Raw genomic sequence first — 26,232 nt, 5'->3', positions numbered from 1 at the left:
GCAGTCTAGCGTGATGTCACAGTGTCATTTTAACGCACCCCTATATATATATATATATAGTTGTGATCAATGTCGAACCAATTTTAAAGACCGAACTAGAGACCAAATCTGGACCATTAGATCTAGTTTTTTTGATGAGATGTGCTGCTGTGAAAATATTTTCTGCTTCATTACTAGCCCATTTTACTTCATTGTATAGGTTTATTACTTCATTCTGTACGCAATATCTTGAAACTACGACATGTTTTTACTTGCTTCCAGTAGGTTTTGAAATGATTCAACATATGCTTCATTCAAATTCATTGATGTGGGTTTTTTCTTGATTAACATTTAAATATGCAATTTATTCAAGTAAGTTTATTACTTCATTCAGAAACGTTATTACTTCATTGGATAAGATTTTTACTTCATTCCAGTAGGACTTCAAATGCTTCTACACATACTTCATTCCAATAATTTATTATATTATTCCATGTGTTTATTAAACCATATTAGCGTCATGGCGGTGGTGATAGATATTGTAGAGAGAAAGAACGGCACGCGATGGTGAAACCACATTTACGTACTGGAATGAAGTAAAAACCTACTTGAATGAAGTAAAAACCTACTAGAATGAAGTAATATATTCTGGACGAAGTTAAATCTTCGTAACATGTTAGTATGACTTATTTACCTTCGAATGAATTAAAATAGGCTTGTTATGAAGGCGAAAATAATTTATAAATTTTTGTATCTTATCCATAAAAAACTAGATCTAAAAGCCCTAATTTGGTAGGGTTCGGTGGTTCGGTCTTTAAGAGTGGATTTGTGGATAATGGGACTCTGTATATATATATATATAATATCCTTTGCACCCTAAGTGTCCTATTTCCTTCTTAATCTCAGCCCTTGGATCCTTGAATTGGATGGTTGTGATCAATGCATTATTAGTCTATAATGTTGCATTATTAGCCGCTGTGCATTATTAGAATGAAAATGTGCATTATTAGTCTATAATGTTGCATTATTAGCCGCTGTGCATTATTAGAATGAAAATGTGCATTATTAAATGACACGTGACATTAATCTAACTGTCAGATGACAAAATCGTGGGGCTAGGATTAAGAAGGAAAAAGGACAAAAGATATTAAAAGTATTTGAATACATCCCTATATATATATATATATATATATATATATATATATATATATATAGGGTAGCATTACCCTCCTTTTTGACCCCCTAGTGTAAAACATAGGACTAATCTTATCCCTTAGATCTATTAATTTAATGGCATGGATTAATTGTTAATCGGTACATTAGCAAACAATTTTCATACATTACAGGGTATTTTGGGTATCATACTCTTAGACGGTTCAGTTACCTGACGTGATTTACGGGATTTTTTAATCACGATCATTTCATTTCCCTCCCACTCTCTCCCCCATTCATTCAATCGTCTTTACACCTTCTCTCCTCCAACAATTGAAAACAACCCTAGCCGCCGCCTGGTAGAAGTAGTTTCTCTAGTCAATCTCACCGACGAACGACCTAGAGCACGGCGAATCGGGCAACATCACGACGCCGTCTGATTTCGGCGTTGGAAAAACCCTGGAAATTTTGTTTTTCTCCACTGATTGATTTCGAAACAGGGAGGTAAGACCACAACTTTTAAATTGCTTCAAATTGGTGGTGATTCGCATTTTAGGAAGTGATCTTCAGTGTTCTTCTACATTATTCAAGCCTCAATTTTGAATTCTAAGTTCGGTTTTTTTAATTTAGGATTTTTTTGGTTGGTTGAGTTTCTGGTTGTTGCTAAAATTTCAAGTTTTTGTCAATACATTTTGCAATGTAAGTAGCAGTTATGCTTTCGTTGCCTGTGATTTTTTGGAATCAATGCGTGCTTTTTTTTTTGGAATCAAGTTTTTTATCAATACATCACTGTTTGGTCGATTTTTTGGGAATCAATGCTTGCTTGTATATGGACTTCGGTAAAGTTGGTTAATCATGAAAGAATTTTTGATGACATACAGCACCGGAAGAACGTCATACAAAATGGTGAACAAACGCACTACCTCGAGGAGGCCTAGTAGCCAAGCGACAGGTAAATGGAATTTTTTTTTTTTCTGTGAAGCCTGAACAACATATTCAACATAATTTTGTACATTGTTGCAAATTCTATGCTACATCATGGCTTTAGTTTTGTTCATTATAGGTTTTAGTTTTACATATCAATACTGTACATTGTTTATACATTTTAGTACATTATAGTCTACTATTGTAATGAATGTTTTGATCCACCATGTTGAACAAATTGGTACATCCTCTGTTAAAACATTTTTCTTTGGTATGAGTATATTGACGGTACATTGCAGTTGGCGTTATTGTACATTGCTAATGCATTTATAATACATTAAGCATGCAGATGTCTACATCATTAGCGTCTGCTGATATCGGTGTTGGTTTGCTACATTGTCTATGAACTTTGGTACATCATAGGTTATGATATTATTGTGTGCTAAATATACATGACTCTGTATAAATCAGTGAGTAGTGAGCGTAGTTTATGTGAATTTATATGATTGAAAACCTGCATAGAGGTGTTGTTTGTATACATTATTTATCAATTATTTCTCCCCCTGACAAAAGACAGCGTTTGTGAATAGGTACCAACAATTTAAGAAATCTTCGGGATGAGGACGTTGTGAACGGCATTCCAGACTCGTCAGTGCTGACAATAGCACAGGTTACCGGGGCAGAGGCTGTGGTTGTTACTGTGTCCCAAAAAGCTAGAAACAAGAAGGATGACAATCTTTATTTTAGGAGATGTCCAACTGAGTTTGTTAAGTATATACAGATGCTTAATCCGCGACAAATTGAAGTCGTGAACGAGTTAGGATTTGGAGCAATCCTGAACTACAACATACCGCAAATTCCTGGTAAGTTGGCTCACTGGGTGCTCTCCGTGTTCGACAGACCTCACTGCACTATTGCGTTCTCTGGTGATAAGGATAAGGGGCTGCGCCTAACCGATGACGACGTCCATTTGACTTTTGGATTCCCAAAAGGTGAAACATTCATTGAACGCACAAACAAACTCCAGTCAAACTTTGTGTACAATGATGACGTCGCTAGACGCTTGGGCAAAACACGGTATTTGTTAACGGCCGGGGAGATAGGGAGTTTGATGTTGCAAGATGTCGCTGGAGGACCTGAGTTCAAGAAACTCTTTATGTTTTTGCTCGAGAATGCACTAATTGAGACTCCAAGTGATGGTATGCTTAAGCCAAAGATATTGCATTACATTGACGATGTTGATGAGATAAGAAATTTCAACTGGTGCGCCTATCTGATATCGGTTCTAGACTTTACGTACAAATCTTGGAAAGCGGGAACAAGTGTGTCATTCACTGGACCGATCAGTTTTTTGGTGGTGAGTGATGTGTGTTTCATGTAGTTGTAAATTTGTAAAATTAAATAACATTTATTCATCAATGTTTGGTGTTTTTTTTGTCAGTGCGTATATGTTGATAGAGTTGTGCACTGCCGGCGTAGAGTGCTACGTGCATGGCCAACTGTAAAGGGATGGACAACGGATTCTGTGAGAGAAAGGCAGGATGCAGAGAGTACTGAGGTAAAAAGTTTGGAACGGGTTTCTTGGAAGACAAAATTGACAAGGAGAAGTACCTACGTGAAGAAGAAAGGAGAAGACTCCAACGGTTGAATACTGGTGGTAGGGAAGAGGAAAGAAGAGACCAAACCACCATTTTCAAGGATGAGTTTGTTGCTCGTAGTGCACACATGGCAAAGTCTATTTCAGATTGGGTTGATTATTTCAAGATAATACCGACCCAGTTGATGGATGAAGGTTGCTTCAGAATCGGCAGCCAAATTGCGAAGAAGCTGCTGGGAGTGGAGGATGATAACGTCCAACCCGATGAAGAAATAGTGGCAACTCTTACACAAGTAAAGGAAGACGATGATGAGTTGAGTCCTCAGTGGATTGCGGAGATGGAGGTCATGATGCAAGCTTATGATAAGAAAAAGACCATAACGGAAGACTTTGACAGACCCTCATTCGTACTCTTTCCAGAAACACAGTCGGAAGATAGGCCAGAGTCTAGTGCTCGCGCTGAGACTGTTGGAACTAGCGGGGTGAATGATGTTGGCCAAAACGCTACGCAAGAGACATTGGTCATGACAGATGTAGACTCTTCAGATGATGAGGGTACTTACGATGAGCATCATTATACGGACATGGGTAATGATGGAGCCGCACAACATGGACCACCTGCTCACAATCCTAGTGGCAATGTTTCCGCTACATTGGTGATAGAGCCACAACTGGTACGTTTAGTCATTGTTAGTTGACATGAAATGGTTGTTAATATGCATTATGTATGTATACGAAGAACATTATTAATATTTTAATGGGCAACTGTTGCAGGCTGTTGGAAATGCTGTCACGGATAATTCGGATGGGGGGTGGAAGGGGAAAGAGGATGATGCGTCTGACAAACCACCGTTGAAGAAGCAAAAAATTGTTGCTGCAAAGGGAAAAGGTGTTGTATGCGATGGCAATGGGGCTGCATCAACCAAAAAAACAATACCACAGCGTGCAGTGCAGAAGGCGGTACATGTTTTTAGTTGTATTTGACATTTACATTTGAATAGCGTACATTAAGTAATTATTTTGCTTTTAACTAACATGATAGCCACAAGAAAAACTTGTTATTGGTGGTGGGGCTAAGAAGAATATTGTACCTGTGGCTGACAATGAGCATCCCAAGAAGCGGAATGTTGCTGATACGAGACAAGGAAAAGGAGTTCTTGCGACAGGGAAAGAGAATGTGGATGCGACAGGGAAAGAGAATGTGGATGCAGATGTTATGGAAAGACCTATTCAGCGAAAACGGTCTGAAAAAAATATTGGACCTCGGGATGATCACGAGGTTCGATGTTTACCCTTTCTCTAAAGCATATGCTTGTTTTAATAAAACATTAATATGTACATTATGATTTAATGCAGGGAGGCATGACGCCAATTGCTAAGGGTAAGGCCAAAGTCATAGAAACAAGAGGCAAGGGAAAAGCATATGACTTACATAGTGATTTTGTGGAGGATCAGGTTGTGTAGTGTGTACCTATTCTCAACAGTATTCTAAGTGTTTGATATGTACATTACGAGCTTCATTCTTCATTAATCCAGGAATGCAAGAAGGCGGCTTTGACACGTGTGAAGAGGAAAGGCTTTGCACTCCGGTCTCCATTCAATGAGAGAGAGGTGAAAATCACTAAGGAAGCCAATGCAAAAGACAAGGAGCTGTTTTATTGGATACTTGACACGATTAGGAAGGAACCGTAAGTTTGAAACCATTTTTTGCATACTTGATGAACTTGTAATATTGATATTAACAATCAGTAAAATTTGCAGGGATTCTATTGTTTACAAAGACAACGCGGTGTCAACGAGAAAGGAGTCATTCTTGTCTCTTGGTCCCTATAAGAAAGTGAATAGTGCAGTGTTAATGGCATGGAGCTCTTACCTTAATAATATGGAGAAGATGAAGTCAGTTGAAACAGTGTTAAGAATGTTCTTCTCTACACAGACTAGCGTGAGTCAAAAGATAATATTTTAAAATTCCATTTTGTTTTGCTGGTTGTTGTATATTTACATTAGAACTAAATGCATTTCAGAAGCCATTTTATCAGTTGAAAGAAGATGGAAATGGAGAACCAAACTCGTTTGAGTTTTTCTGGACAAACATTCTTAACGACACTCTGCCAATACCGGAGTTCCGATGGGAAAACTACACACTGGTACATTAGACATTATAACCTGAATTTAGCACATTATGCATTATGTCATCACTTTAATACATTATGAATTATGACATGACTTTATTGCATTATGCATTATATCCTGAATTTGGCACCCCATGCATTATGTCATGGATTTAGTGCATTATGCACTATGACCTGAATTTGGCACATTATGCATTATGACCTGAGTTTGGCACATTATGCATTATGTCATGAATTTAGTTCATTATGAATTATAACATGCATTTAGTGCATTATACATTATAACCTGAATTTGGTACATTACGTATTATTACCTGAACCTACCACCTCATGCATTATATAATGACTTTAGTACATTACAACCAAATTGCATGAATATAAAGGCTACAAATACATAATTAATACATTTATGGTTGATTATGTATCAAGTGTAGAACATGAGTAGCCTGGTTATTTTTTGGAATACAGAATTGTACATTATAGGCTATTGCTTGTATCTAACCTTTGTTTTATTATTTATGCAGTTTTTCTTCCCGGTTACCAATACCTCGTCTTATTTCCTAATTTGTTTTGATCTTGTTGCTGGAAAAATGCACATCATTGACCACACGCCCACCGACACGCATAACTCTTTCAATGAAAAGTATGGGAATACGCCTCATATTGTGGTAAGTATTCTTGTTGCAGTTTGAGTGTATAAGTATAATATTAATGTTTTGCCTAATATTTTATTGTTTCTTGTTGGTTTAAAAAATTTTAATAGAAAAAAATTTTTGAGGCTGCGCTGGAAAAGTATCACGTTCCCAAAATAGCTGTAAAAGTCCGCAAATGTACAACCAATCTTGTAACAGTGCCGTGGAGGACGATCCTGAACCCCCAGGAAGATGGTGTGTATTTGATGCGTCATATGGAAACATTTCTTGGAGCTTCACAAAAGAATTGGGAGTGCGGTCTCACTGCAAAGGGGGTCAGGAGCTTGTCCGTATTGAGGATTAAGTACATGCGGACATTGCTGACTTGTGATCACAACAGTAGAAAGGAAATTAACCAGGCCCGCGCAACGATTCATTGGAATGAAAAGCCGCGAAAGTTCAGCTTCGGGAAGTGGTTTGAAGAGTATGGTTTGGAGTAGGGTGTTTTTATGAAAAAATTAGCAGTAATGGTTTTTTGGTAGTTAAACTTATGGGATTGTTTTTATGGATGGATGTTTGATCTTTGTCTTTAACTTATGGTATTGTTTTTTATGGAAGGGTGTTTGGACTTTGTAGTTAAAATATCCGATTGTTTTTTATGAACAGATTTTTGTTCATGTAGTGAATTATGAATGCATATTTTCCGCAGTTAACTATCAGGATTCATATTAATGTACTAAATGAATAAAATAATGCATAATGTACAAAATGCTTGTTATAATGAAATTTGGGTGATAATGTACATAACGGTAGTCACAATGCGTAAAATGTGTAAGATTCAAGAGAAGTACAAAATTAATCAAACAATGCTTCATTAAATGCAGCAAGTGTTTATGGGTTTCGAATGCAAATTTGAGTAATGCAAATATGCATGTCCTAATGCTCGTAATGCTCTAGATAATGAGTAATGTAAATATGCATGACATAATGCACAAAATGCTCAGGAAAATGAGTAATGTAAATAGACTCAAAGACAATGTAATCGAATGAGATTGAGAAATATGTAGCTGTTAGGTAATACAATTAGTAATGCAGAATAGTAAACGCAGTATTAGAAATTCGGGAAACAAAAAAACCAACTAAAAAAACGGCAAACAATGTAAGAATTGCATAATGTAAGGCAGCATCTAATTGCCAATTGAAAACTGGCAGCAAAGGTTTTGAACTAAAAGTCTGGAAACAAAAAATGAACACTAATTAACACTTCCTCTTTCCGTTACGCTTCTCATTGTCTTTGGCAGCATCTATGCGTGTTGGACAGGTTCTGGTATCATGATGACACAACTCATCGCATGCCCTACATCTTCGAAGTGGTCTGCTCGCCTCCTTGATAGCCTTGTCCCTTTGAGAAATCATTCGGCTAGGCTTGTCACTACATGACCCCTTAGTTCTAACCACTTCTGGAGGGTGAACTTCAACAGATTCTGGTCGTTCAATTCCGTAGTATTCTTCACACAATCTCGTCTTTTCTGATGTAGACGGAATTGGTGCTCCGGATTTGAGAGATTCTCCAACTTGTTTCATCCCATCTATAAACGAACGTAATACTCCTGTGTCTTTCTCGTACCTGCGCAGAAAACCATAAAACAATCCAATCGCTTCATTCGAAAGAGTGACACGGTCATCCACGATGGACATCGTAGGTAAGGTGTCATCGATCACCCCATGGACTGCCTTAGCTAACGGCGTTTTCATCCATCTGCCCTCGCAGTATTGCGCTGGTATACACTGCAATCCATTGTTCTTGAAGACCATAAAAAGATGGCTGCACGGATATCCTTGCCTTCCAAGCAATTTACATTCACATGTGTAAGAATCCTCCTCCTTGTCGTGCCGCACACTATATGTGTTGCTGTACCGGTCCCTAACTTTGTACGAATCAAGCATTTCTGTAGAAGACAAGGACGCAATCCGACAGTGAAAATGGCCATCGACAATCTCTTCCTGTACTACTCTGAACATACTGTCTGTGTACAATTTTGCTGCATGTCTCTCTATTGGCAAATCAGCCGCCCATATTGGAATGTTAGTCGAATCCTCGTAGTCCAGTTTAGCTCTACCATTACGTTGAAATTCCAACGCATTGTTGAAATTCAAATAGAATTCGGCAATATTGGCACTCGGCTTCAAGAAGTTTTTGTAGAAGCTGTTCTCTGACTCTGATATTGATGTTGTTCGAATCATCGAGCCAAGAGGAAAATCTCTGAAATATGCAGGTATCCAAAGCTGACGGTGCTCATATAGCGTCGATAACCAATCCACCTCTTCCAAGCAATACTGGTCGATGATTGTATTCCAGTTTTCTTCAAATTCTTCGGGTTCCAGAAGGTCAGACCACACACAGCCATTGAACTCCTTTTTGAAACTTTCATCCTTCAACAGCCTATTAGGCACCTTTGCGCCCAATTTGTACATGATGTGCCACATGCACCACCTATGTCTAGTGCCTACAAGGATTTCCTCAATGGCTGATCGCATACCCAAATCCTGGTCTGTTACTATCATCTTCGGTGCGACCCCCATGCACTCAATAAACTTTTGGAACAACCACGCAAAAGCGCCCGTCTTCTCACTGCAAACCAATCCAGCTGCAAAAGTAACTGGTTTGCCATGGTTATCCTTGCCAGTAAATGGCGTAAAAATGATACGGTACCTGTGACAATATGGCATAGTAAATTATTATGAAAATCAACTGTATACTGCGAACAAACATAAAATTATAAAAAGCTAGAGATTAATACATGTTGGTATTGTAGGTTGAGTCGAACGCCACAATATCGCCAAACATATGGTAGTTCCTCTTTGACAAACCGTCGCACCAAAATAAAGCGACCAACTGATTACTCTTGTTGACTTCGTAATGATATGTGAAAGAGTCAGATAATTCCTTCTTCCTAGCCATATCATTCAACACCATTTGCACATCAAATCCATGAGCGTAGGCTTTCAAGTCTCGAGATGCATTCCGGATATCACCAACAGTGCATCTAACATGTGCAAATCCACCTAGAACTTCTTTCAAAACCTTGAATGTCATAGTCGGCCCTATATTAGCCCTAGAGCAGTCAAGTATGAATTTATGATGAACCTCCTCCAATTTTCGATTGATTGACATGAAATGCTGATGATGAACCTCGACCATAGAATGGTTATGGACCTCATGAAACTGGTGGACGACGTAACCTGGATTGCCTCCTTCAGAGAAATACTTGAACGATACCCCAGCTTTACACCCACATCTCTTCGATAATTTTCTGCGTTTCATAGAGAACCCACTTCGTGCGTTAATCTGATCTGATAGGTCATCGCACTTTTTAAACCCTGCTCTGCTGCATACTACGTAATGCCATGTAGCAACATTGTCCACCTTCTTCAATCCTTGCTTTCGGGTATCAAAACCAACGGCGCGAGCATACACATTGTAAAAAGCAACAGCAAAATCAAGTGATTTAAACATTTGTCCGGCAAATGGCTTCAACTCTTGAGAGCATTCGGGTACAACCACAACTGTTATACAAAAAAACGAAATAGGTAAGATAAAACACAACACATTATACGTACATAAGCGTGCAAAATTGCATAACATTTTGCACAGTTGCAGGATCTGGTCTATGTTTGAATACAATACGAACTCACTGGTTTTACATTACAGTGGTTAAATTGATACAGTACAAGTGCGTTCTTTTACATCAACTGCTAGATCGAACAATTTAAAAATTAGTGAATAACGTACGAAGCAACAAGTGATTTATCCCCATACCGTTTTTGAGGTTTGAATTCATCATTAAATACTACAAACCTAGCTCCATGGATTTCTAAACTCAAAGGGAATGGCTCCAATTCAATGTATGGACGAACAATTTATGCATGACATTATAAAAATGATTTCGGATAATTACTACACAAGGAAAACATTAACTCCTTAGTTGCGTACATCATCAAGTCGTATTAGTACATCACCTGCTTTTCACAAGAATAGTAAAAACATAGATTAAACATAAATTTGTAATACTAGAAACCTAGCCCAATGGATCGGAATAACCCTAGGGGAATGGATTCATCTCTGTGTTTGAAGTTAGTTTTCGTAAATAAGAGGTTACTAGACCCTAGCCCTATACCAATCTAAACCCTGGGGGAATGGATTCACAATCCTATACTCAGTTTCATATTGAGCAACAATGTGATGCAAATTTAACTAATAAGAAACGAAAATCAAGTATAATCAAACAAGGTGTAATCAAACAATACGTTTGAATACGAACATACGTTTTATGAAATCAAACGAAAAAAAAACAAAGTGTAATCAAACAAAAACAAATTAGTCAAATCTATGAATACGAACATACGTTTTATGAAATCAAGTAAAAAATCACAACCAAGTTTAAGCAAAACCATCGTAATATCAGACAGCATGCAAGCCAAAAATATTTACCTTCTTCCATCTTCGATAAACCCAGATGCTTCTAACGATGGCGAGGAAGATTACTGTTGTTCGAAGCAGAAATACTACAGTAGTTCTTATTCAGAGACGAATACAATTTTTTTTCACGGAACGGTTTTGATAAACATGGAAAAAAAATCTCATAAAATTAAAACAACGTGAATCATGGAATGAAACTAACTGAAGATTTTACTGTGTTCCAACCATACCCTTTTTGATTTTTTAATGAATTAAATTAATTAAAAGTGTCTCATATCAACCATTAGATCATGCTAAATCAAGGGTTGTCATTAGTTTTATATTTTAACAACTTTCTATACATTAATCTGAATACATCCCTATATATATATATATATATATATATATATATATATATATATAGGGGAGCATTAAACTACTTTCACCCCTTAAGATACTATTTCCTTCTTAATTACAGCCATTAGATTATAGTATTGGACGGACAAGATTAGATTCATGAAATTAAACCTGTGTTGCATTATCAGTAACAGTCTGTGCATTATAAGGTTATAATTGTAAAAACATTTTGTCTGGAGCACGTTTCAAAACGGAAGTTCCGATAATTAAGTGGGATTTTGATACACCTTTCCAACTTCTTACTCTCTCTCTCTCTCATTACATCAAATCAAAATCGATCAGTCACAACTCTCTCATTTTGACGAAGGAGAACCCTAGCCGCCCCTGTTGAAAATCCTTTGAACTGTCCATGACTTCGGTTTTGACGGTGAAAAGTGGCGTGGGTCGACGAATCCCAGTATTACAGTTCCATTTTTAGAGGGCGGTCGTCGTCGGTGAAGTGTACACGGAGATCTTCATTTACGGTACGAGGGTGAAGTCTCGATTTTTTGTAAATTTGCTTTTAAAAAGATGAAATTGTGAGCATTAGATGATGGGTTATCAATATTTGGATGTTTATTGTTGGTTTCTGAGTTGAATTTGGTTTGATGTTAGGGTTTTGGGTTGTATTCGTCCTAAATTTGACGATTATTGTTGGTTTAGCTTTAGATTTTCCTTTTCTGTTGTTCTGGTGTATTTTCACACGCGGTTCCTCTTGTTGTTGTTCTGTGTGTTAGTTCTGCGATGTCGAAGAGAGGACGCCCTTACAAGAGCCAGCCCACCCAGACCGAAGGTCAGAATGCTGCGCCTCTATACGAAACCGATAGTGTGATTTTTCATTGTGTAGTTCATTATTTCACGTTTGATGTGCATTTTATGGTTATTTGTTTGCATTACAATGCTTTTACATTGTGTAGTTCAAATATTTAAACATTATTCCTAACATTTTCTGTATTATTTGTTTGGGATGCATCATTATTGGTCTACAGTGCGAATATATATAAGTTTCATACATTATTCAACATTGTAGGTGCATTTTTTTACTGGTTTTTGACATTAGAACTGTATTCCATCAATGAGATTATGTTGGGAGGAGTGAGTTACCTTGTTTTTTCAAAATTCAGTTAATTTTGTGCATTATTCGTTTGAAAAACTACATTATTGATGTTGCGTGCATATTTTTATACATTATGCATTTCATTTCCTGAATTATTTGTTTGGATTTCAACATTATTGGTGTACACAGCTGCTACATAGAAGATTAATACATTATGCAACATTTTGTGTGCATTATGTTACTGTTTTTTTACATTAAAGCTGTATTCCATCTCTGAGTTAATGTTGGTAGAAGTGGTTTTCATTTTTTGAGCATTATTCATTTATTTCTATGCATTATTCAGTTGGATAACATCATTTTACATGTTTCTGCAAATTCTTAAAAATTATTCAGATAATTGGGAAGTTGTTGCTGCTATAGGAAAGTTGTATGCATTACTCAATACTTTGTCTGCATTGTTCAGTTCTTTGTCTGCATTAGTTGGATAAAATTCAGTTAGTTTTTTGCATTATTCGTTTGAATAACAACGTTATTAATGTTGCTTGAATATTTTTAAAACATTATTCGTTACATTTTCTGAATTATTTGTTTGGGTTTCAACATTATTGGTCTACAAAACGGCTACATAGAAGATTAATACATTATTCAACATTTTGTGTGCATTTTGTTACTGTTTTTTTACATTGAAACTGAATTCCATCTCTATGGTTTCATTTTTTTTTTTTTGACATTATTCAATTATTTGTATGCATTATTCAGTTGGATAACATCATCTAACATTTTTGTTGAATTTTCTTCATGTTTTGTAAGCTTTATTCAATTCTTTGTCTGGATTACTTGGTTGGAATATTGCATTGCTGCTTATTGAGCTCTAACAATTGATGGGCGGCTAACAGTCACTTTTTCTACATTATTTAGCTTGATTGTCCATTATGGTTATGTTTGTTTGCATTATAATTGTTTTCCATATCTGATGTAATGCTGCTACAAGTTGTATACATTTTAATTACATTATTAAGTTCATTGTATGCATTATTATAGGGTTCATTACCATTATGACAGAGTCCACTATGTCAATAATTCATTTATTATTATGCATTGCTGCAAATTGTTTACTTATTCCTCTGTGCGGCTTCTAAACATCCAAGGTTGGATATAGATGAGGCTGTGGATGATGTTCTGCCTCTAGCAATTGCACAAAAATTTAGGGAGAGACTTATGGTACAACAGTTAGCAGAGTCTGGAACCTCAAATGAAGAAGAGGAAAAGAGGAAGGCACGAGGAAAAAAAGTTGACCACTTATACACCAGGAGCACAACAGAATTCATAAACTGTTTGAAAGGTCTTATCCCACGGCAGAAGGAAGCAGTTGAAGAACTTAGATTCGGCGCCATGCTACACTACAACATCAGCGAGATTCCCGGGTACATTGCATATTGGGTTCTGAACTCTTTTAATCTTGCCCGCTGCGAGATACCTTTGTGTGGCGGTGGAGGCTTGACCATCGACGAGGAAGATGTCCATTTGACGCTCGGTTTTCCACGAGGGCCAACACAAATCTCAAGGCCAGTTGATAAGCAAAGCGAATTCCGGTACAATGACTACATTGCAGAACGTTGTGGGAAGAGCCGTTACAAAATGACAGCGGCCGACGTTGCAAAGCTGATTAAGCAGGAGGTGAATGGAGGACCAGATTTCAAACGGATGTTCATGTTCATGTTAGAAAATGCAGTAATTGAGACGCCGGCAGACGGTAATTTGAAGCCAAAGATTCTACATTTCATCGACGAGGTTGATGAGATTAGGAATCTCAACTGGTGCGGCTACGTCTTATCAGTATTGGAGGCCACCTATCCTGCTTGGAAGAGAGACAAAACTGTATATTTCACCGGGCCAATGCACTTGTTATTGGTAAGTGAAACCGTTTCTTATTTTGTTGTACTTATGCATTACTGCACTCATTTTTCTCATTAAAAATGCTATGTTCATGCATTAAGCGTACAAAAAAATGGATTACTGACATTTAGTAACTCTGTGTTTATCAGTTGGCGTATGTGGACCGTGTGGTTCACATCCGGAGGCGAGTCAGCCGGGCCTGGCCAACGGTAAAAGGTTGGACGATGGAAAACTTAAAAGAAAAAAGAGAAGGTTGAGCGCGATCAATTCGATACTGGGAGATTGGAGGACCGAATAGACAAAGAAAAGTATTTGGTGGAAGAGGAAGCAAGGAGATTGGGAGATGTGAACAGAGGAGGTGGTGCAGGACCCAGCATGAATAGAGCGAAGCGTATAAGAGATAAGTTTATCAAGTCAAGCAATCTCTTGGGCTACGCGATTTCCATGTGGGTTGATGATTTCAAGATGATCCCTATTGAAATGATGGAGGATGACTGCGTAAAAGTCGGCAGTCAAATTGGGAAGAAGTTGTTGGGGTTCGAGGAGGATCATGTGGTTGAGCAAGAAGAGATTGTTACACGTTTGACTCAGGCGAGGGAGGATGAAGAAGAGTTCAGTTAGGAGTGGATTGATGAGATGGAAAAAATGATGGCGGCTTATGACAAGAAGAAGAAGACGATTGCAAGGGGCTTCGATAGGCCATCTTTTGTGCTGGAAGGATTTGAATGTCCGGATCCATTTGCTTCACAGCAAACCCAGACGACAGACGGGGCTGGTGGTTCAGGGACAAGAGCCACTGATGACACAGCCCAAGATGAGCCGGGTGGAGCTGCTGACCAGGGCGGGGACATGCCCGTGCCCGGGGAAATTGGCAATGCTAACCACGTTGGGGACACAGAAGGAAAAGATGGTGGTGGCCGACATGAGAAACCTTCAAGCTTCGCAGGGACTGAGGTATGTTCTAAAAAACTAAATGATGAAGTGTTATTTATTAGTAACAATAGAACAACATTACATTTGAGTTCCTTTGTTTGCAGGTGCCCATAAGCAGTGGCCAAGATGATGGGAAGGATGGGGAGGATGCAGCGGCAAAGACTAAAGCCGAGAAAAATAAAGACAAAACAAAGAGTGCAGCCGTAGGGGACACCGTCAAGGTAACTAAAACTCAATCATAACTTGCATTGAGTAATAATATAGATCTAGCATACCTTGCATTATTTAAAGTAAAGCTGTACATTTTATGTATGTATGTATGCATTATTCAGAGTATTATGAATAATTATTTTTTTGAAACACCCAGACAACTAAAGGGAAACGCGCTGAGGTTCCACCAGCGAAGAGAAAACAGCCAGCTAGGGATGGACCTTCAAAGGCAGCAATGGGCAAACAAAAGGACATTCAGCATGAGGTTTATTATCTATAGGAAACATTCATTTTCTGCATTATTAGGTTGATGTCATGCATTATTTAATAGTTGTATTAATTAATGTTTAAAGGTACACGGTGATGCACCCCGAAAGGACGTAGAGACTGGTGTTGTGCAAACAAGTGAGACACCGCAACTTGTAGATCCAACACATGGAGTTGGAAAGGTTGTTGCTCAAAAAAAAGGGAGAGGGAACCAGAGCACACAGGAGTCGGATGCGCATGAGGTATCGAATAGAGCAGTTAATCCAACAACTAAAGTAATAGACCGACTAAATGATTGTTAACTGTCTTTATTTTTTACAGAAAGGAACCGGACGAATGAAGAAGCCAAGTCTGGCTACCCGGTCTCCATTCCACGAGAGAGCAATTAGACTGACCGCAAAGCCACACACAGTGGACAAGCATCTCTACTACTGGGTTTTTGGAACAGCGGAAGAGAACAGGTAGAATTTATACTTAAGGAAAATGTGAATTTGTGTTAACTGGTTAAACATGTACAGGGATCAAGTTGTCTACCAAGACAACATGAAGAGAACTGTGCAGATCGAGATGCAGTCGTTAGCGCCATTCAAGCCAGTGAGGCCCGATGTTATCGACACATGGAGCTCCTACCTGAATACAATGGAAAAGAACAAGGCGCCGAAGACAGTGTCCAGACTTTTCTTCTCAACAAGACCATGCGTGAGTGAACACCATTATGGACATGTTTCTTTCTCGTTACTATTATTATCTAAAGTTTGTTACGGCTAACTACAGATTCAGTCGATGGTGGACGCACAACCCGAATGGACTGAAGAATTCCAGTTCAATACATTCTGGACCAGGGTGTTGGAGGAAACAATTGGAATAGGAAGCTATCAGTGGGACAATTATGAATTGGTGAGTTGTAGTTACATAATGTTTTAGTTTCTTAGAAGTACTGGAGATAATAATGTGTTGTAATGCTCCTTCCGTTGTGCAGTTTTTCTTCCCAGTTTGGGGGGCGTCCCATCAGTACGTTATATGTTTTGATCTTGGTGATTCGAAGATGAACATCATTGATCACACATTGGCTGATACACACGGGACATTTGGAGAGAAATATGGGGACACACCATCTGTTTTGGTAATATACATTAAACTACATATTTTGTGCATTACACATAACAAATTGTTCATTATGTCCAATCATTCATTTTTTTTTGTTTTGGCGTGTAGAAAAAATTCTTTGCAGCAGCACTTTCAAAGTCCAAGGCTTCAAAAATGGCGGCAAAGGTCAAAAAATGTAATGCGCATGTTGTGACAATGTCGTGGAGGAACAACAGTGGCACCGTGGACACGGGGGGTGTATGTGATGAGGCATATGGAGACGTACTTCGGCGAAAGGGAGAACGACTGGGACGACTGGCTAACTGCAAAAGGGACAAAGAGCCTGGAATTGTTGCGCATGAAGATTGCGACGGCGCTGCTTACTTCTCCACACAACTCGAAGACTGGGACCAACCAAACACAGGCCACGAAGCATTGGATGGATAGGCCACCTAAATTCAGCTTTGAAAGGTGGGTCGAGAATTATGGGCTCCAGTGAACTAGATGGTTTTTGATTTTGATATGAACTAGATGTGTTTTTCACAGATGTGAAGGGTGAACATTGAATTTGGGGGGTAGAATGCTTTGGATATCTTACAATGTTTTGGATTTCTTGGAACTAAATATTTTGGATTCTCCTGACCAAGGTGTTTTTACAAAGTTTTGGATATGTAGGAACAAAATGTTTGCTTCAACTGGTTGTTGCTTCAGATAACTTAATAATTATAAAGTATTTCGTAATAATGTACAATATACAGGGAATAATGTATAAAAAACCATCGAACAAATTAAAGTAATACATTGTGCACAGTAAAATGCATATAACTAAACATATAATGTAAAAAAATTAAAGTATAATGCAATTTTCACTTTAATGCACCGTTATTCAAATAGATACCAATAATGCACCAAAATAACAAAATAATGTAACAGTTACACATGCATAATAACAAAATAATGAAACAGTTACACATGCATAATGTATGAAAAATTGCATGTAATGCACCGTTATTCAAATAGATACCAATAATGCACCAAAAAACTTTTATAATGAATAATCATTTAAACAATCTTGTTCAAAGTGGGAAGAAATAGACTTAAACACTGAGCATAAAACGCAAAACCAAGAACTCTAATGATGTTATAACGACAACTACTCAACATTTCCTCTTTCCCTTACGCAGCTCATTCTCTGTTTCAAGCTCTTTAAGCATAGGACAATTTCTAGAGTCGTGATGGCACAACTCGTCGCACGCCTTGCACCGTCTAAGGGGCCTGGTAGCATCCTTGATAGCCTTTTCTCTCTTTGAAATCAGACGACTAGCGGAGCAGCTCGCGTGCCCCTTCATCTTTACCACATCCGGATGGTGGACCTCGACGACTTCCGGCCTTGCCATTCCATAAAACTGTTCAATCATACGTCTCTTCTCAGAAGTGGATGGCAAAGGAGTTCCAGCTGTAAGTGAATTACCAAGTTCCTCCAGTCCACCTACGAATGCACGAAGCACATCAATGTCCGTCTCAAATCGACGAAGAAAACCATAGAACAGTGAGATCCCTTGTTTTGAAACGTTTTGCCTTTCATCAACAACGGACTGTGTAGGTAAAGTCTCGTCCACATGTCCATGAACAGCCTTAACCAGCGGAGTCTTTATCCATCTACTTGCACAGTAGTTATCCGGAATCTTTTTTACCTCATTATTCCGGAACAAAAAGAATACATGGCTGCACAGATAGTCATGCCTACTGAATAATTTGCAATCACAATAATATGATTCGTGAGTCCTATCATGCCTCACAAAGTAGGAATGGCGAAGGTTGTCTCCAAGTTTGTAGGTGTCAACACTGTCTGCAGATGAGAACCCCAAAACGCGGCATCTGTCATTTCCCTCAACAATCTCCTCTTGTATTTTTTTTGAACATACTATCTGTGTATAGAGTAGAAGCATGTTTCTCGAAAGGCTGAGTAGTGGCCAATATAGGAAGGGCAGTAGCGTCTTGGTAGTCCAGCTTTGTTCTACTATTTCGCTGAAAATCCACAGCTTGGTTGAAATTCAAGTAGAATTCGGCAAGGTTATTGCGTGGCTTCAAAAAGTTTTTGTAGAAGCTGTTCTCTGACTCAGATATCGAGGTGGTCCTAATCATCGAACCCATTGGGAAATCTCTGAAGTACGCAGGTATCCATAACTGCCTATACTCGTACAACGTCTTGAACCAACTGTGTTCTTCCAGGCCATAACGCTCAACTACTCCATTCCACTCTTCTTCGAACTCGTCGGGTTCAAGCAGGTCCGACCATACACATGCATTGAATTTTTCTTGAAATCTTCGTCCCTCAATAACCAACCAGGAACTTTATTGGCCAACTTATGCATGATATGCCACATACACCATCTGTGACGAGTCCCGACAAGAATCTCTTCAATAGCCGATCTCATCCCCAAATCTTGATCTGTAACAATCATCTTCGGAGCAACCCCCATACTTTGGACAAAATGTCTAAACAGCCATGCAAAAGCCCCTGTCTTCTCGTTGCTTACTAAACCAGCAGCAAAAGTCACTGGTCGTCCATGATTGTCTTTTCCCGTGAATGGCGCGAAGATCATACAATACCTGCGTAACATAAGCCAACATAATTCAAGGATAGTACATATTTAATGCATGCAAAATACATAGTAATGCATACAATACTGTACAAACTCAAATGTAATAATGCACGACAGGTGTACCTATTGGTGTTGTAGGTGGTGTCAAAAGTCACAATATCACCAAACATGTGGTAATTCCGCTTCATCAAACCGTCACACCAGAACAAAGCAACAAGCTGGTTACTAGCATTAACCTCGTACTCATATGTGAATGCTTCGGACATCTCCTTCTTCCTAGCCATATCATCCAAAACCATTTGTACGTCAAAACCATGAGCGAATGCTTTGATGTCTCGTGAAGCATTCCTTATATCCCCAACATTGCAGCCAACGAGCTGAAAACCACCCATAATTTCCTTCAGCACATTAAACGTGACTGTGGGACCTATGTTAGCCTTTGAACAATCAAGGATAAATTGGTGATGTACGTCGTCCAATTTCGATTGATTGACATAAACTGTTGATGCTCTGTGCCAACCATGTAATGGTTATGAGCTTCTTTAAACTCCTCGACAGTATAACCTGAAACTCCTCCGTCGGAGAATAACTTGAATGAGATACTGGCTTTACAACCACAACGCGTGGATAAACATCGACGTTTTAACGAAAAACCCGACCGTGCATTTGCCTGGTCATCCTCGCTCGACTTCTTGCTGCCTTGCCTGTTGCATACCACGCTATACCAAGTAATTATACCATCAGCTTTCCTCATTTGTGATTTGCGAGTATCAAAACCAATAGCCCAGGCATACACATCGTAGAACGCAAAATAAAAATCCAATGATTTAAATTTCTGGCCAACCACAGGCTTCAAATCTTCCGAACACTCAGGTACAACAACCACTGCACACAATCACAAAAACAAACAGTCAGCTAACATAAACATTATGCATCATAAAACTTGCATTATCTATCTAATAATTTACATTAATTGAACCAAATCTACATTATATGAATCCAATAAACACAACACGGTAGTTTAAGTAACGTGTCTAAACCATAACGAATGCAACACAACACGTGCATTATCTATCTACTAATTTAAATTATATAGTATTAAATCTACATTATTTGTAGCTAATAACACAACACCCTAGATTAATCAACGCAACTAAACCACAAAATAATACTTGGAATATTTGTTAACAACTTTACATTATCCAGTACTGAATGAACATTAAGATTGACAAATAATACATCATCCAAGCCGCCCGTCCCTAAACCCTAGCCCATGCAAACTCAATTCAAAACCCTAGCCGACCACTTAAGAAAACTCATGCGCATCTTGTTAGCGTCAATTATGGCAGTAGATTCAATTAACAGATACAACTAAACGAAGAAGTTTGCGTTAGTATGTGTGATTTGAAAATTAATGAAACTTTGATACAATAAACTATGACTTATCTGAAACAATTACCTTCGTCCATGTTTGAAACATAAGCTTCGTCTATAGTGGAAGAACCACCTTCTTCCATTGTATTAACGACAATCTTCCAGGAACACTCCCTAAAATAACGCACAAACGCACACACTACAGACGCTAATTACAACCAAGGCTAGATTCGCACAAATGCACGATTTTATAACAACGGAATTTTACAGAAGAACTAACATTGAAAAATGAAAGAGAAGATAAAGAGAAGAAAGAACGATGTAATTCTGGGAGAAGAAGAAAAAAAACCGACGCAATATTTGGTGAGGAGAAAATTATGGACTTTCCATAACCACCAAAATTGTCATTCCCTTAAAAGCCCTTTTCCATATTTTTTATTAATAAAAAAATGCATAATCAGGCCTTAATTTCGACCATTAGATGTTAATAATGAAAGGTTGAGATTAAAAAGGAAAAAGCATATAACATAGGAAAAGCATATGAATACACCTCTATATATATATATATAAACATTATTCTGGTTCAACCAATGGTTCGACCGGTGAACCGGTTGAATCAGTGAACCAGTAACAATGTCGGTTCGCCGGCCGATCCGATTTTTAAAACATTGGTATTTACCTTATTTAACTAAACGTAGTGGAAGGGAATTGATGGATAATCGATAGCGTTGTGGTGTTGAGGGATAAGTAAGAGATGATGGCTTGAGCTAAACAAATATGTAATGTACTCCATTTATTTCCAAGTTTGATCTATTTTTTGTCAATTACACACCTTTTAAAATGGTTGATTATACTACTATTGGGGAGTGTTAGGGTCCACAACCTCTTAAAATAACACCATACCACCATTCCTAGTCAATCATTTGTACACGTGGACGAATAATAAGCTGCCATGTGGCAAAAAAAGGGGTAAAAAACACGGCCAGCAATATGCAACATTGTATACAATATTGTTTCTCAGCCCAACAATATCCAACACGCTATACAGCAATCTATAGATTGTTGTGTAGAGTTTATAATATTACTGTGTAGCGTTTATAATATTGTTGTATATGTGGTGTCACGGTCTCACTTTAAGTGGTGTTGTCATTTTAACACAAACCTACTATTATTTTCTTAATTGTTTCATAATTTTGGATTTAGGGAAATCATGTATGATGTGGCACACGAAAAAATACTGTGGATAAAACGCTCGGCTACTTAAACAATGCCGCTTAATAAATCTAGTCAACCATGTTTATACTTTTTACACATACATGCACCATGTCCTATGAAACAATAGAGAAAATTGTAAAAGTTGTGATCCAATGCCTATTTTTATAAGACGCGAGATTGACCATTGCTGGTTTTTTCGATAATTTAAACTCATATTAAAATCGCAACATATCTTAACCCTAATTGTGACCCATAACATGAGAAAAACGAGATGCGGACTCACGAACCTTCACGTGAACGTCCTTTTTTTACGCTTTGGCAGCATTGATTAGGCCATCTCAAAATTCTCGATTCCAAAACCCAAAATCAAATCTAAAAACGTGTCTAAAATAAAAACATTATCCACCTATTACCAAATCATTCATTTGTCCAACGTTAGACTTGTATAAAAGACCAAAACATCTCACTCTTCCTCCATCTAAAAAAACAAAGCCGACTTAAAAATGGGGTCTCTTTCAATCCTCGTCTTCCTCCTTGTCGCCGTCGCCGTCGCCGCCGTCGCCCCCTTCTCCAATGGGTGTGGTATCACAATCTACTGGGGCCAAAACGGGAACGAGGGCACGCTACAAGCCGCCTGCGCCACCAACAACTACAAATATGTAGCCGTGGCCTTCCTAACCACCTTCGGCAACGGCCAAACCCCCGTCCTCAACTTGGCCGGCCACTGCAACCCGCCCTCCGGCACCTGCTCCATCTTCGCCAACGAAATCCGCTACTGCCAGAGCCTAGGCATCAAGGTTTTTTCAAATTTTTATATTTAAATATGTCAATGTTATCTAAAATTATCTATTTCTCTTATTCATTTGATATTTCCAAAATATCACATCATAAAAAATTTCAACTTTCTCATTATGCAACGCGTGTCACTGAAGTACAGGAATTTTCTTTTATGTTTTTAAATTATTTTGTAAACAATTTCTTTTTTAACATAAGACTCATTTGTTTATTCAGGAATGAGATAAATAGAAAATATTGAGACTTAGTAACTTAATATTTTAATTTTAAAAGTGATGAAATTGATCTTAATTTGACCAAACTTCATAAAATATTTTTTTCTGTGTCTGTCCTCCGTCAAGGTGCTGCTATCTCTCGGCGGCGCAATCGGCAACTACGGCATCTCCTCCACACAGGATGCCCAGCAAGTCGCGGCCTATCTATGGACCTCGTACCTATCCGGCTCCGGCGGACCCCTTGGTGACGTGGCCCTCGACGGCGTGGACTTGGACATCGAGTACCCGACCTCCACCCTACACTGGGACGACCTAGCCCGGGCGATCGCCGCCTACAGCACTCCCCAGAGGAAAATCTACCTCTCCGCCGCCCCCCAGTGCGTCCTCCCGGACCGGAACCTCGACGTCGCCATCAAGACCGGGCTGTTCGACTACGTGTGGGTGCAGTTCTACAACAATCCGCCCTGCGACTACAGCGGCGGCGCGGCCAGTTTGATCAAGTCGTGGAACGAGTGGAGCGCGCTGCTGCCGGCGGGGAACGAGCTGTTCCTGGGGCTGCCGGCAGCGCCCGGGGCAGCGGGGTCGGGATACATCGAGGCGGAGAAGCTGAAGAGCGAGATTCTGCCGGTGATAAGGCAGACGGCCAAGTATGGAGGGGTGATGCTGTGGAATAGGTACAACGATGCTAACACTGGGTACAGCTCGCTAATTGTCGGAGATGTGTGCCCTCCGGCGCTAGGAAAATTTGAAGACCTGCTCATTTCTCAGGTTTGAATGAAGCTGGCTTCTTTCATTCATGTGTAGTGTGAATGAATTGGTAACTAAATAAATTTGAAAGCCAAGCTTGTAAGTTGTGATCAACTTAATGAATAAAATGGGCGGAAAAAGTTTATCGAATGGGAGCCTTAGTTTTATAGCAATAAAATGAAGTACCCCAAGAGGGGCAATGCATCAGAAGTCGATTTTTGCCAGCCCGAAGCAGCTAGGTTTATAGCTTTGACTTTATTCATTCATAAGCTTAAAGCTATAACTAAGATGATAATGCTTTCAACTTCAACTTTGACTTTGTTTTCTCTTAATTCTTTTGATTTTGGTTAATAGTCATTTATATAATGAAACTAAGATGATAATGCTTTCAACTTCAACTTTGACTTTGTTTTCTCTTAATTCTTTTGATTTTGGTTAATAGTCATTTATATAATGAAACTTAGTCCAATATGTACAAAACACATTCTTGAGGTGATGCTCAATAGTCAATACAACGCATTTTACTAAACTCTATTCTTTTTTATTTTTTCTTTCCTTGTTCTGGTGAAACGTGCTTTGAGCAACACCAGACAGTTGAGAAAATCTGCAGTTTTATATAGTAATTTAATTATTTGATAAAACTAATCAGAATTTCTGAACAAACTTAATGATTTAAATTACAATTTACCTTTCATTTATTATGATCTACACTTTGCAAAATTATTCTAAAATATTAAATCGTGACTTCTGCCTAATAACCTTCTCCAATTTCAGTAGAACCCTTAAACCAAATCATAAATGTCATCTAAAAAGATGTTATTCCATAGTCCATACCACAAAGTTTTACATTAAGTAAACATAAAGGAAGTTTTCAGAAAATGGGCGAAATGGCTGCACTAAATCCCTTATCTAAAAACCTATTCGACACCATCACCCCTCCATACTTTCCTGGAGCATTGATCGCCGGCAGCACCTGCGATTTCATCACCTCAGGCGGGATGTATCCATTAATCGTATCATTCGCTGGCACTCCGATAAACACCTGGACCCTGGGCACAGCCGCTACCCACTTGTTCCAACTGTTAAGAACTCCGTCAAGTCCGCTGTGGTAATCACACTGCTGATTGTTGTAAAACTGCACCCGAACATAACCGAAAAGCCCCATCTCAACCGCCGGACCCAGGTTCGCATCAGAAATCGGGCACTGCGGCGCAGCAGAAAGGATCACCTTCCTCAGTCCAAAGCGTCCCAGGGCTGGCCCGCGCCCTTCTCGTCGATGCCGTCGAGGACGGCGTCACCCAAACGGCCGGGCACCGAATCTGCCGCTGAGGTAGTTGTCCCATAGGTAGGCGGCAAACTGCGCCGCGTCGTCGGGGGAGGAGAGGGAGTAGTAACCGTCGGCACCACCGAGGGAGAGGAGCACCTTGATGCCGCGGGCCTGGCACATGCGGATCTCAGCACTGAAGCGTGCGCATGTGTTGAAGCCGTGTTCGGGCTCGTGGGTGCAGTGGCCGGCGAGGTTGAGTTTGGGGATATTGTTGCTGCCGAAGGTGTTTAGGAAGGCAATGTTGATGTATTGGTAGAGGCGAGAGTTGCATGTGTCGGCAAGGGAACCCTCGCGGACATCCTGGCCCCAATACGTGGCGATTCCAGCTGCGGAGGCATAGGTAGGAGAGAGAGAAGGAGGGGGGAGGAAAGAGAATGGGGTGCCATTTCAACTGATTGAGTTGTATGTGACTGAGAAAAGACGCACGGTTGTGAAGTACTATCATATAGGTAGAGAATTGTGGTGGATTTTTGTAGTGTTAAGGCGTGGTCTAGACGGCAAAAAATGTGAAGTCATTCATCGCAAAATGATAAATAAGGGATGTGACAAGAGCTAGGTGTATGATTTTCTATTTCTATATTTCCTACATTTTAATTTATTTCTATATATATAAATGTGTTCAATTTATACACAAACACATTGCTAGCCAACCCAATTTATACTTAATCTATCATAGTAAAGACAATATTAATACAGACTAGTTGTGTCAGACCTGGGCTATATAGTGTGCAAATTATGATGATACTTCGTCGTCCTGTAATTTAAGTAGTATTAATGGATAGTGAGACTCACGTTATTAGTAATTTGCAATGAAAAAGGCTTCCAAGAATAGAAGTCTACTATTTTTGATGCACATACCAAAAAGGTAAACAGAGACTAATTTATGGGGACGAAAGAAGTACTCATATTTGATTAACACTTAACTAACGAGCAGAATGTAAACGTACAAAGATGATTCAGAGTAAATCCTCTTATATTCAAGATCTAACTACACAAGATAATCCATTTATTGAGATAGCTTACTTACGGGACAGAGAACCTAACCTTTCCTATTTGATGGATTGTTGATTTCATCAACCAAGAACTTCACCTTTTCTTGCCCTCAGATTAACCGGCTATGAGTGAATCGTCATTTGATTTTCGATTCATTTATCTATATAAGTTTCTTTTCTATTAATCTTATAGCACATTGAAGTAGTTGTCTATTCGCGTGAGGTGGAAGAAAATGAAGTT

General features: G+C 38.9%; 5 protein-coding genes and 1 pseudogene across 5 annotated transcripts; 3 read left to right on the top strand and 3 right to left on the bottom strand.

The window, feature by feature from the left end:
* Window positions 1-1,402: 1,402 nt before the first annotated feature.
* Window positions 1,403-7,129, top strand: LOC125208906 (uncharacterized). The gene is made up of 12 exons (XM_048108432.2): window positions 1,403-1,635; window positions 2,013-2,083; window positions 2,646-3,412; window positions 3,497-4,326; window positions 4,427-4,612; window positions 4,695-4,931; window positions 5,009-5,107; window positions 5,189-5,340; window positions 5,414-5,594; window positions 5,677-5,799; window positions 6,309-6,452; window positions 6,548-7,129. Exons 4-12 carry the CDS (start codon window positions 3,781-3,783, stop codon window positions 6,914-6,916), a joined length of 2,037 nt encoding a protein of 678 aa, XP_047964389.1. The 5' UTR covers window positions 1,403-1,635; window positions 2,013-2,083; window positions 2,646-3,412; window positions 3,497-3,780; the 3' UTR covers window positions 6,917-7,129.
* Window positions 7,130-7,673: 544 nt separating this feature from the next.
* LOC125209833 (protein FAR1-RELATED SEQUENCE 5-like) lies at window positions 7,674-10,918 on the bottom strand. Its single transcript, XM_048109412.1, has 3 exons — window positions 10,909-10,918; window positions 9,218-9,983; window positions 7,674-9,129 (listed from the first exon to the last, which is right to left on the bottom strand). The coding sequence occupies exons 1-3, from the start codon at window positions 10,916-10,918 to the stop codon at window positions 7,674-7,676; spliced, it is 2,232 nt and encodes a 743-aa protein (XP_047965369.1).
* Window positions 10,919-12,015: 1,097 nt separating this feature from the next.
* Window positions 12,016-14,845, top strand: LOC148930618 (uncharacterized). Its single transcript, XM_089066557.1, has 4 exons — window positions 12,016-12,064; window positions 12,722-12,755; window positions 13,477-14,239; window positions 14,465-14,845. The coding sequence occupies exons 1-4, from the start codon at window positions 12,016-12,018 to the stop codon at window positions 14,843-14,845; spliced, it is 1,227 nt and encodes a 408-aa protein (XP_088922683.1).
* Window positions 14,846-17,877: 3,032 nt separating this feature from the next.
* LOC125209832 (protein FAR1-RELATED SEQUENCE 5-like) lies at window positions 17,878-20,843 on the bottom strand. The gene is made up of 6 exons (XM_089066553.1): window positions 20,786-20,843; window positions 19,986-20,211; window positions 19,450-19,836; window positions 19,022-19,333; window positions 18,646-18,938; window positions 17,878-18,569 (listed from the first exon to the last, which is right to left on the bottom strand). The coding sequence occupies exons 1-6, from the start codon at window positions 20,841-20,843 to the stop codon at window positions 17,878-17,880; spliced, it is 1,968 nt and encodes a 655-aa protein (XP_088922679.1).
* Window positions 20,844-22,318: 1,475 nt separating this feature from the next.
* Window positions 22,319-23,822, top strand: LOC125216223 (acidic endochitinase-like). The gene is made up of 2 exons (XM_048117880.2): window positions 22,319-22,712; window positions 23,052-23,822. Exons 1-2 carry the CDS (start codon window positions 22,419-22,421, stop codon window positions 23,697-23,699), a joined length of 942 nt encoding a protein of 313 aa, XP_047973837.1. The 5' UTR covers window positions 22,319-22,418; the 3' UTR covers window positions 23,700-23,822.
* Window positions 23,823-24,476: 654 nt separating this feature from the next.
* LOC125216222 (acidic endochitinase-like) lies at window positions 24,477-26,109 on the bottom strand (annotated as a pseudogene).
* Between the last annotated feature and the right edge of the window lie 123 nt (window positions 26,110-26,232).

Source organism: Salvia hispanica, chromosome 3 (genome assembly GCF_029641045.1).
Source record: "Salvia hispanica isolate PSC_SH4W2 chromosome 3, Shi_PSC_v1, whole genome shotgun sequence".
NCBI lineage: Eukaryota > Viridiplantae > Streptophyta > Magnoliopsida > Lamiales > Lamiaceae > Salvia > Salvia hispanica.
Note: the sequence above shows the minus strand (reverse complement) of the source record. Positions and strands in the feature narration are given on the sequence as shown.

Coding starts and splice junctions, on each gene's coding strand:
- LOC125208906 (XM_048108432.2), top strand. CDS start 3,781: ATGGCAAAGTCTATTTCAGATTGGGTTGATTATTTCAAGATAATACCG. Junction 4,932..5,008: donor GACCTCGGGATGATCACGAG/GTTCGATGTTTA, acceptor GATTTAATGCAG/GGAGGCATGACGCCAATTGC. Junction 5,108..5,188: donor GTGATTTTGTGGAGGATCAG/GTTGTGTAGTGT, acceptor TCATTAATCCAG/GAATGCAAGAAGGCGGCTTT.
- LOC125209833 (XM_048109412.1), bottom strand. Junction 9,130..9,217: donor TCAACCTACAATACCAACAT/GTATTAATCTCT, acceptor ATATTGTCACAG/GTACCGTATCATTTTTACGC.
- LOC148930618 (XM_089066557.1), top strand. CDS start 12,016: ATGTCGAAGAGAGGACGCCCTTACAAGAGCCAGCCCACCCAGACCGAA. Junction 12,756..13,476: donor GTTGCTGCTATAGGAAAGTT/GTATGCATTACT, acceptor TAAACATCCAAG/GTTGGATATAGATGAGGCTG. Junction 14,240..14,464: donor GGCCAATGCACTTGTTATTG/GTAAGTGAAACC, acceptor AAAACTTAAAAG/AAAAAAGAGAAGGTTGAGCG.
- LOC125209832 (XM_089066553.1), bottom strand. CDS start 20,843: ATGGAAGAAGGTGGTTCTTCCACTATAGACGAAGCTTATGTTTCAAAC. Junction 19,334..19,449: donor ACCACCTACAACACCAATAG/GTACACCTGTCG, acceptor TATGTTACGCAG/GTATTGTATGATCTTCGCGC. Junction 18,939..19,021: donor AAGAAAAATTCAATGCATGT/GTATGGTCGGAC, acceptor GGAAGAACACAG/TTGGTTCAAGACGTTGTACG.
- LOC125216223 (XM_048117880.2), top strand. CDS start 22,419: ATGGGGTCTCTTTCAATCCTCGTCTTCCTCCTTGTCGCCGTCGCCGTC. Junction 22,713..23,051: donor GCCAGAGCCTAGGCATCAAG/GTTTTTTCAAAT, acceptor TCCTCCGTCAAG/GTGCTGCTATCTCTCGGCGG.